Consider the following 11,141-nt stretch of genomic DNA (forward strand, 5'->3'; position numbering starts at 1 on the left):
TCAGAGAAGAAAGGTTAACCTAGCTCCTTGTTTTCCAGTTCCACAGGCAGCCACTTCTCCATGCTGGGAATTGGAGACATTGTGATGCCTGGCCTCCTTCTCTGCTTTGTCCTGCGTTATGATAACTACAAGAAGCAAGCCAACAGCGATTCCTGTGGTGCTCCAGGACCAGGGAACATCTCTGGCCGCATGCAGAAAGTCTCCTATTTTCACTGCACACTCATTGGATACTTCGTAGGTAAGGGGGAGGGACGTGTGCAGAAGTTGATGTGGTGAGTGCAGTCTGGATGAATCTCCCCCCCACCTTTAAAGTTTGATGTATCTTGCAATTGTGTGCAAGATGTTTTTAACTGTAATGTTTTTCCTAAAGGTTAGAAGGTGCTCACGCAGACATCTTGGTTTGGAGCACGTTGGTTTTATTTGCCAAAAGCGAGTAGACAAAGTTGCTGTTTGTAAACCTGAACTGAAGAGTGATAGAAGAGGAAGCTTTAAAAGTGTGCTGTAGGATAAGTTTCTGGGGTTGAGAGACAGCGCAACGGTTGCACTTTGGGGTGTGCTAAAGTTGTCTTTCCAAATAGTGAATGGAATTCAGTCACTTGGCATCAGGCTGATATTGGAAAAACAAGAGGACAGAAGTCTTCCATTGGCAGTGACTGTTAAAGAATTGGAATGGTTAAATTGCAAGACTTAAAATTTCATTGGGAACTATTTTGTAAACACGTGAGCTCCATTTATAGGCTTCTGGAACAGGAATTAAAGCAAACTTGTTTTTATTTTGAGAAGTTGTCTTTGTTACAAGCAGGATTTTGATGTTTTTTAAAAAACTTTCCAACAAAGGGTATCTTAAATTTAGATACTGAAAGCAAAATACCGAGAATAGCCATGCATGTTTGATGTGTTGACTGCTTGCAAAGTATGTGTACAAAACATGTGTGTTTAGGGGATTTGCAAAGAGGAAATTGGTTTTGGAGGGCAGAGGGCAATTAAAGGAAGGAGCAAAAGAGCTCAGAGGCTAACTTGCCTTCTGTCTCTTTGCCTTTGCCTTCTGTCTCTCTGCCACAAAGATCATTTCTGTGCTTTGAAGTTTTTCCTCACTACCATGAGATTAGAAGCCATTTGCTCTGGAAAGTTAAAGCAGAGGCTTATTATTTAAAAGCTGTTAACAGAACTTTAGTTCAGGAAGCCGTTCACTTGACCTTGGTGCAGTTTGCATTGTGGAATCATCCTGCCATGATACACAGTGTCTCTCTCTCAAGAGAAAACAAGACAGCAAATACATCAACTAAGAGAGAAAGGCGCCCATTTGGGTGCTGTCATGTCATCTTGTCTTTTCTTATATTGCAGGCCTCTTAACTGCGACGGTCGCTTCTCGCATCCACCGGGCAGCTCAGCCCGCCCTCCTCTACTTGGTACCCTTCACCTTATTGCCACTCCTCACTATGGCCTATTTAAAGGTGAGAGGAGTGTTGGGAATCATGTCTGTGGGAATCTCCTTGGGCACATCAGTGATGTACTGTCTAACCCCCTCCCCTCCCTAGCATCTGCTGTGCTATTGCAAGGCCCATCCTTTTGAATTGCTGTGCACAGCCACTGAAAGCAGCAAAAAAGAGAAGTTATTTTTGTTAGGATATATGCATCCTACAACATACTACCACTATATACAGTATATACTATACAGTATATACTATATACCTCCACACTTACACGTGCTTGACTTGGGCGCAACCGCATATAGGGCAACTCCACGAAATAAAGAAATATAAATCAGTTCAAACCTGGAAATGGTGGGAGAGAGCTGGAAAGTCCTTGTGACTCGCAAGGAGACACTCCCCAGAGCCTGAAGAGGTTTTAAAGGCAGAAAAAAAAACTTGTGGGCTTCAAAATAGTGCACGGGAGCCCTTGCTGCTGCCAGGCTAGCCCGCTCAACAGCTGTTGGGCAGGAAACTGTAATGCGGCGGGCTCAGTCCTGTTCCCTGTCCGTTCTGGCGATCTGGAGGCAAAGATACAGTATAGGTTGCTTTTTGTTATGTAGGGTTCCAAAGAGCTCTGAACTTTTTTGTTGTAAAAGAAGAAGAAATCACCCTAGTTCCCTGCCCTGACAAGGTTCCCCACTTACCTTTCACTTATGCTCACGGGGGTCTGGAATGTAATCCCTGCGTAAGTGGGGAGTTGCCTGTACAACAACAAGAACAACAACAACAACTCCTCTAAACAAATACAATAAAATAAATACCTGAAAGTCAGCATAAAAGCCCACTTAGCAGGTATTAAAGTTCACAGTTGTCTGGTAATGAAATGATGTCAAGATGGGTGCTAGGGGAGCATTCCCTGATTTGGGTGATGCCACTACCTGTCGCTGCCTGTCGTACCTCCAGCTGGTGCATCCAGACAGGTCTCTGCTATATCAACCTGAGCTGCCAGAGGGCACTTGATACCATGGAAGCACTGCAGGCCTGGCCCTTCCTTGTGGGCTGGGGCTGATGGGAGTTGTAGCCCCAAACATCTGGAGGGCGCTATGTTGGATCCCCCTGGCGTAAATGTTACAGAGCAAAATAGTCATCGTCCAGCTTCACTTTCTGAATTCTGCCATCTTTGAGCCCCTTGCCCCAAAAGGGAGCTTTAGCAGCCTGTTATAATCTGGGTGCAGGAGCAGCCCCTTTGAACTCTGTGAGTCTGTGCACTCTCAGTTGCTCACTCTTCTGTCCCTTTCCTTAGGGAGATCTGCGTCGCATGTGGTCTGAACCATTCCACTCCAAGACCAGCAGCTCACGTTTCCTGGAGGTATGATGGAACGGATGGAAAGTGACCGGAACTTCTGCCTGGTCCTTTTTTTGTGGCTCACAGCTTGGTTGTCCGTCCCTGTGGCTGGGCTGGTACTCAGGAGAGAATTACCAGTTTGTGGAACTTGTACAAATGGACTTGCTTTCTGGGAAAAGGAGGAAAGAGCAAAGGCGTTTTGGTGGTGGTGGTCGAGGGAGTGGGGGCTTTTCCCCTCCCTTCTTGGAACTGGAGACAGTTTGCCATGGCAGCCGCCTCCCTCTTCTTCCTTCCCCTCCTCCTCCTCCTTACGGATTAGTGCTAGGCCATCCGGTGTTCCTCAGGGGAGAAGGAGGAGGAGGCAGACTGACAGACACTTTCTGGTGAAAACGGCATAGAGTCATTGAGGAACTTGTGAACACTAAGAGGAGACAAATGGTCACTGCGCTTGGAGTTTCTTGGGAAACCCTACAAGTACTTTGAGACCAGTTTTCTGTTGGACTCCGGTTTCAGAGAGAACTGAGACAGAGGTTTTTCTGTCGCTATAATCTTTTTTTTCCCCCATTCAAATTTATTAAATATGTTCTGTGGTGTGAGGTGACTTATTAAATCCACAGACATTTGAGTGACTTCTTGCAGTACACGATATAAAGACTTTGTTGTAAACAAGTTACATTTCCACCCAGATGTCATGTTGCAGTGAACAAGGGCACGACTTTTATACACACACAAATGCATACACAGAAACACACACACACATGCAATGGGAAAACCTGCTAGGATCATGCTTTGTAGCTGACGGGCTTGCTGTAATTTTTAGCATGTAGAGCAGTTTACTCTGGGCTTTCTTGTATATGGATCTGCAAATATGCTGCTGTCTTTCCCATTTCCCTCCATGAGTGAAGCTTCAGTTAAAAAAAACAACAACCAGTGTAGTATTTTGTACTTAGTGTGCTCCTGGATTTTAGGGGATTCTTTGATTTTTCAATCAATGTAGCAGACTTAGGGGAGGGAGAAAGCTGAAGCCCTTGACCCCCCCCCCCGGCCGAACCCCTATTTTTGTTTGTGGGTTTGTTTTTTACAACTTAATCCATTACAGGTTTTTAGTAGCTCCCCTCTTGACCCTGTGCATGTATTATAGCAGCTGTTGTCTCTGTGCGTTCTGATCATAGTAATGTATGACTTGTAAATACATTTTTTCTATTTTCTATTTTTTGTATTTTTTTTTTTTGCATTGTTTGATTAGTGTGCTGTATTTCCCCCCATTCCCTTACGTTTAAAAAAAAAGGGAGAGAGAAAGAGAAAGAGAGAATCCTGTCCTCTGCTGTTGTGATTGGTCAAAGTTTGTGATGACTGCTTTGTACCTGGGAGTCTCTTAAAACGTGGACTTTTCTAAACAAATTGTCCTGGCTATGTTATTTTTAACTGTTTCAAAGGTTCCTAAGATGAACTTATCTTTCCTGTCAAAAATGAAAGTTTCCTTTCTGCCCACTGGTTTAAAAGACCTGCCCCTCTATTGGGGTGTGTATTAGCTTAGCCCAGATTCTGGGAATTCCTGGCATTAGGTGGTGGTTTTAAGACCCTTATTGTCCTAGACCAGATTAGGGAATCATTTTACTGAATATTTTCTCCCCTTCCCCCCTTTTCTTGCTGCTTCCTCAATTCTTTCTGGGGAGGGCTGTGTCTTCATGTCCCGTGAGAGCTTTCCAGGAGCATCTGGCTTGACTACCTTGGGAAACAGGATACTGGGTGCACTTCTGGCCTGATCCAGCAGGGCTGGTCTTATGCTTTATGATTTAGAAGCTGCCTTGAGGGAGGAAACAGGACCAGAAGATAATAAATAATTATGGAAACCACATATTTTTATTTGTTTATTTACCACATTTATATCGTACCCTTTCTTCTATCGTGGAGCTCAGGGCAGCAAATGTGGGATCCTGAGGTGGTCTTCTCCTTGCTCCACCCATGCATTGACTGAGACCTGCTGAGTTCTCTTCATTTGCCCTCATACCATGCTGAGGACAAGCAAAATCTTGGAAGGAAATGCTTAAAGGAAATGCTATTTCAGCCCCATCTACCGCTGCCTTTTTTTTACGTGTCAAAGGTTATGAGCTGAAAAGTTGGGATTGGTTGGGTCGTTCCTAAATGATTTAGGGAACAGCTGCATACAATTCTTGCATACGACTCCACACAGAATTAACTAAGCCCTGCTTTATCCTAAAGTTCTTTTGCCAGGAACAGTTCTTAACCATCCTTGTGGACACTAGGATTATTATTATTTTTTAAGATGCATTGTTTCAGGAGACATGCTCAGGAACCTCATTTGAACAGATCATAGTGTAAAGTTCTTTTGCAAAGCCACAAACATTGAAAATAATGTTCATGTTGGTTTGTTCAGCCGGCAGAGCAGGAGACTTGGCTTGCAAAAAAGGAGGGCTGTGTTCAAAAGTTTCATTTGTGGGGATTGGCAAGGTCCACTTATATGCCACAATACTGAAGACTCATTCTGTTTGGTCACCTGCGGAGAGGTAAGATTTTTATTAAAGGAACAGAAGAGTTGTGTATGAAGAGCACCCATTTCCTACATTCTGCTGGGAGTTCTGTATCCTAAACATTCCATTTAATTTATTCTAACATGTGCTTGCTTTGCATAACTTGCGCACCCCTAAGCCAAAGTACCTAGACTTTGGAAGTGTGAGCCATGAGCCAGCTGTTCTCAGATTTGGGTATGTGAAAGACAATACTAGGTTGGAGGTCTGGCAGTGGGATGGGGGGCAGGACAAAGGGCCATTGAAGCCCCCTCTAAATGAATATGAATGTTTTATTAATACGGCCAAACAGCCAACATACCCCCTCCAAATGGCGGAACTTTTATTGATTTGCTGTCCTAGTAATTACAAATTGTTACTTGCAGTTGTGAAGGATATATTTGTAATTTTTAAAATGAAAAGCACCTGGTCATTAACTTTTTCAGACAGCATCATAGCATTGTTCATCCTCAGCTTAGCAGCCTAGTTGTCAGTATGAATTAACTATTTGTTGCTTAAATATATATATCCCAAACGATCAGTGCTCCTGTGAGGATGGGCTTTTCTAGTGAATTTAGAATTGGTGCAGGATGCCTGTGTTTTGAGTCAAGTAGCAAAGGCACCAGTGGGGGCCAACCCAAGAGGATAGTAATTTGCTGTGGCCCTCCTGCCCTGTTCCTCCACTAGCTGCATGTGGCAAGCACACTTCAAAACATGCAGGAAGCAGGTCTGGCCACCTTCGGTAGAAGCAGCCTTCAGTACCTAAGACAAGCCTGCTGCGTCAGGCCAAAGGGGACTCATCTAGTCCAGCATCCTGTTCTCACTGTGACCAACCGGATGTCTGCGGGAAACCTCCCGGCAGGATTTCTGCACAAAAACACTCTCCCTTCTTCTGGTTTCCAGCAACTGGTATTCAGAAGCATTCCAACTGTGGAAGCAGAACATAGCCTTCATGGCTAGTTGCCATTGATAGCCCTCTCCTCCATGAATTTGTCTAATCTTTCAAAGACATCAAGGTTGGTGGCCTTCATTATAAACCCAGATTACATGTAGTACAAACTGATGGAAAGGCTCTCCATGCCATGTAAATCTTACTTTAAAACTCAGCAGTTTCAAATTGGATTATATAGCAGTGGAATCTGACTCTGTCATGGTGCAGTAATTAATGCCCCACCATCATCCAGAGTGCCCATTAATTTGCTGCCTGTAGTTCTCTTAAGATTTCCTAAAACCAACTGTGTGGAAATTATACATAATTGAGGCATTGACTCTCAAGGCCCTGTTTACTCAGAATTCTTTTTAAAAAACCTTTTGTAATAACCAGCTCTCTCAGCACATAAGGAGGCGAAACACTGTACAATAGTGGGTTAAATAACAGCCCTTACTTAAGACAGGTAGCATTTTCTGCTTTGACTTTCCACTGCAGAAGGAAGGTGTGATTTTATAGTTGATGTTCCACAACCTTCAACATTACGTACCTGCTGTGCATTTATGATCACTTAAAACTCTCATCTGGTTTAACTGGGTTTAAGCTAGTTCTGTAAGAGATGGATTCATTTATTCCACTACTAGTGATACTTCAAATAGGGCTTAAGTATATTCCTTTGTATTCTCTTTCTATCCTGAACAGCCATAATATCACCCTGTTATGTGCCCTCCTGCTGAGGGGGGCAGTGGTCTGTTGTGTGCTCATTGCTGGTGGAACTGAAGCAGGAGGCTCCCTGATTCACAGCAGTCTTTGGAGCCATTTTGCCACACGAGCTATCACGATGCCAACTTCACCGTAATCAATTTGTCCAGTATCTTTACAAAGCAGGTTTTCCTGTGGAAGCGGCAGCTGTTAATCCCACTGTTGTGTAATTTGGGATTGGGCCAGGAGGCGTTGGCCAGGGTAGTGCCTGCCCAACCTCATTGTATTGTGTTGACAAGTCTAGGGCTTTACTCAGCAGTCCTGTGCAGTTCCTGAAGCCCTTTGCTTGCTTCACTGGCACCGCCTTGGGGAATTAAGGGCACACAGTGCTGTTGAAATGTCTCTTGCTGAAAACCTATTCAACTGCTGCGTCGCCGAACACCTGGGTGAAGAGAAAGGTTTTGCCTGGTGCCTAATGATATGTAATGAAGGCACCAGGCGGGCTTCCTCGGGGAGAGCATTCCCCAAAATAAGCTAGCGCAAAAAAAGAGAGGCCTATTCTCGTGTTTAAACCCTTCAAACCTCCAGTGGGGGGGGGGGGAAGGAAACATGAAGAAGGGCCTCAGATGATGGTTGCAGAGTCTGGATCAGTTCATATGGGGAGAGGTGGTTTTTGAGGTATTGAGGTCCTGAGCTGTCTAAAGCTTTATAGGTCAAAACCATAGAATAGCGCAGAATAGTATTAGCTTTATTTGCTACTGCATCACACTGTTGACTCATGTTAAGCTTGTGGTCTACCAAGAACCCCTAGATCCTTTTCACATGTAATAATGGCAAGCTAGGTGTCCCCCATCTAATATTGGTGCAGCTGGTTATTCCTGCCTAGGTGTAGAGCCTTGTCCCCATTTAAATTAATCTTGTTCGTTTGGGTCCAGTTTTCCCAAGGGCTTCAGTTAAGGTAATCGTGAATCCTGATTCTGTCATGATTATCTTTCCATTCTCCCTATGGGCTTGGAGCTTGCAGAGGCTGGTGTTTGAAAGTAAAACCGTGCAGCTGAAGAGCACTGAGAGCTGGCGGTAAACTATTTGGGGGAGAAATGTCTCCCAACAGTTTTTGAGGAGCAAAAACTGTCAGAAATCACTTGACGTGCCCCACAAGGGTTATATTTGCAAAATGCTTGTTTACAAAGCTATTGTACTACCAACCTTACTATATGCTTGTGAAACATGGACCACTTATAAACGCCATCTCCAACTCCTCGAAAGATTCCATCAACCGTGTCTCTGAAAAATTTTGCACATCGCTTGGGAAGACAGGCAAACTAATATCAGTGTACTGGAAGAAGCAAAGATCACCAGTGTTGAAGCAATGATTCTTCAACATCAACTTTGTTGGACTGGTCATGTTGTGTGGATGCCTGATGATCGTCTTCCAAAGCAACTACTCTATTCCGAACTTAAAAATGGAAAGCGTAATGCTGGTGGTCAACAAAAGAGGTTTAAAGACTGTCTCAAGGCAAATCTAAAAAAATGTAGTATAAACACTGACAACTGGGAAACACTGGCCTGCGAGCGCTCCAGTTGGAGAACAGCCCTTACCAAAGGTGTCATGGGTTTGAAGACACTCAAACTCAGGACGCAAGGGAGAAATGTGCTAGGAGGAAGGCACGCTTGGCAAATCCACACCGTGATCAACTCCTGCCCGGAAACCAATGTCCCCACTGTGAAAGGACATGTGGATCCAGAATTGGCCTTCACAGTCACTTAGACTCATTGTTAAAACCGTGTTTATGGAAGACAATCTTACTCTGCTATGAGTGGATTGCCAAAGAAGAAGAAGATATTAGCAAAGCAGTAGCTGTAAATTGCTCAGGACCGCCATACCTCAAAGACTGCCTCTTTTCATATGAACCAATCCCAGCCCTGCGTTCTTCCTCTGAAGCCCTTCTTTGTGTGCCTCCAATGAGGTCTGGAGGGTGGCAACATGAGAACGGGCCTTTTCTGCAGTGGCTCCCCATTTGTGAAATGCTCTCCCTAAAGAGGTTTGCCTGGCACCTTATATATCTTTAGGTGCCTTGTGAAAAGGTTCAACCAGGTTTTTGGATGATTAACATTCTACAGCCTTTTAAATGTTTGGTGTGTGTGTGTGTTGAGGGTGTTGTTTTTGTTCTATTTATTTGTGCTTTTACTTGTGTTTTGATGACGGGTGGTATAAAAAATAATGGACAGGTTGCTTGCTCCATAGTTCCCAGGAAAGAGGCACACAAACTGAACTGCAGATCCAGCAAGCTTGATAAAATGCTGAATAAGTTACGCTGGTTGCTATTGCCCTCTTTAAATTATTGGGTTAAATTGTTGGGTTAAGTTTGGTTGGTTTGTTTTTTTAATTGAAACTGGGAGCCCAAGTTGGCTTGTGAGCACAATGCACTCTGCCGGAAGCCATATCTTTCATTCATGCTTTAGATGAGGCCAGGCAGACTAATTCCCCAAGTAAACAAAAAAGCAGCTTTGGGATTTTTCTCAGGCATCAAATTAAACATGTTTATGGCCTTTCTAGGTTATTGTTGGGCGTGAGTGTCCCCAGAGGAGTGTTTCTGGTGTGGAGGAAGTAGGATTTGCATACAGAACAGGGATGGCCACTTCTACCCTGGCTTCTTACTGCAAGTGGTGCTGAGAGTATTATGTTCCCACTAAGAGCTTGTTCTGCTGCTTCAGACCAAAGGGCCACCAAGTCCAGAACAGTTTCCGTTGTAACCAGCAAGTTATTTTCGACACATTCATAAAACAGGTTAGAAAGCTGACTTCTCTCATCAGTTGTCTAGTGCTAAAATCCTATAGTAAAAGGTAGATGATAATAATAATCATAATAATTTATTATTTATACCCCGCCCATCTGGCTGAGTTTCCCCAGCCACTCTGGGCGGCTCCCAATCAAGTGTTAAAAACAGTACAGCGTTACATATTAAAAACTTCCCTGAACAGGGCTGCCTTAAGATGTCTTCTGAATGTCAGGTGATTGTTTAGAGTGCCGCTGCTGCTTGAAGTTTGTTCTATTTAGTTGTCATACTGAATAGCCACCACACCTCATCCTGTATGTACAATGTTGTATTGTAATAATTGTTATCCATGGTAGGTAAGGTGGAAATCAGCCACAGATGGCTGTGTGTAATTCTAAACATTGATTTTAGAAATTGGGCAAGGAGGTGGGGTTTGGTTGTATTTTTAGAGTGGAGTAAGTGGCCTGCATCTTGAATCTCCTTGCCCAACTGAAGAGGAGCCATTAGCTGTGAGAGCATTTGCTATAGCAGTTACTCTTAATTGCTCTTTACACCAGGGGTCAGCAACCTACGGCCCATGGGTCACAAGTGCCCCACGGGGGTCATTTAACTGGCCCATGGACCCCTGCCGCCCACTCAAGGAGTTCCTGCAGCCAATGGGAAGCTGCGCACGCCTGCTCCGTGCTGGAAATAGTGTTTGCGCATGCGTGCATGTGCACTCCGGTCCACCGCGGCGTCTGCGGGACCGTGAACCGGCCCAAGCCACAAAAACTTTGCCGACCCTTGCTTTACACTGTCAAAGGCCTTAACTTCTTTGATCGAATCATAGAGTTGTAGAGTCTGAGGATCCAGCCCCTCGCAATGGAGGAATATGCAGCTGCCCCAAACGGGGATTGAACCTGCAACCTTGGCATTATCAGCGCTGTACTCTACCCAACATCCAGGCTGAGATGTGGAAAGCTTTGCAGAGTCCAAGGTTGGTCTCTTTCTCCCCCTGCAAGCGAGAACCCACATGGCGGAAACCCCAGCAGAAGGAATGCTGGCAAGAGTCCGTATTGTATGTGAGAAAAAGATGCACAGGCATCTCAGTTTCTTTCCCAGACACTTCACATCGCAGAGAGGATAAGGAGGATGCCTTTCACCAACCAGCAGGACATTGCCTAAGTACCAAGAGCAGCTGTGACTTTTATCTGTTGCCACTATTAACAAACATGAACATAATCTTCCATTTATTGCCAATGGTCCATGGCAATAATTACTATGCTTCCAGATTAGTATTTATTATTATTTATTAAATTTGTATACTACCCTATACCCACAGGTCTCAATGGGTATTCTTAGTGGGTGCACCCCCCCCCCTGCACCCGACTAACATTCAGGGCAGTATCTGATGCTGGAGAAGAGTTTTCATTTAGCCTTTTATCCACACAACAGTTCTGCACTCCTGAT

At 44.4% G+C, this 11,141-nt stretch overlaps 1 protein-coding gene across 2 annotated transcripts in view; it reads left to right on the plus strand.

Annotated features, from left to right (window-relative positions):
- The window catches only part of SPPL3 (signal peptide peptidase like 3), a 39,091-nt gene extending 34,476 nt beyond the window's left edge, over positions 1 to 4,615 (plus strand). For both annotated transcript variants that reach the window (XM_081175036.1, XM_081175037.1), the window contains exons 9-11: positions 39 to 238; positions 1,345 to 1,454; positions 2,716 to 4,615. In XM_081175036.1, the coding sequence (XP_081031162.1) occupies positions 39 to 238; positions 1,345 to 1,454; positions 2,716 to 2,787 (382 nt within the window). In that variant the 3' untranslated portion in view covers positions 2,788 to 4,615. The remainder of the gene's footprint in view (positions 1 to 38; positions 239 to 1,344; positions 1,455 to 2,715) is intronic.
- Positions 4,616 to 11,141: the final 6,526 nt, after the last annotated feature.

The sequence above is a fragment of the Podarcis bocagei genome (genome assembly GCF_964188305.1).
Source record: "Podarcis bocagei genome assembly, chromosome: 16".
Lineage (NCBI taxonomy): Eukaryota > Metazoa > Chordata > Lepidosauria > Squamata > Lacertidae > Podarcis > Podarcis bocagei.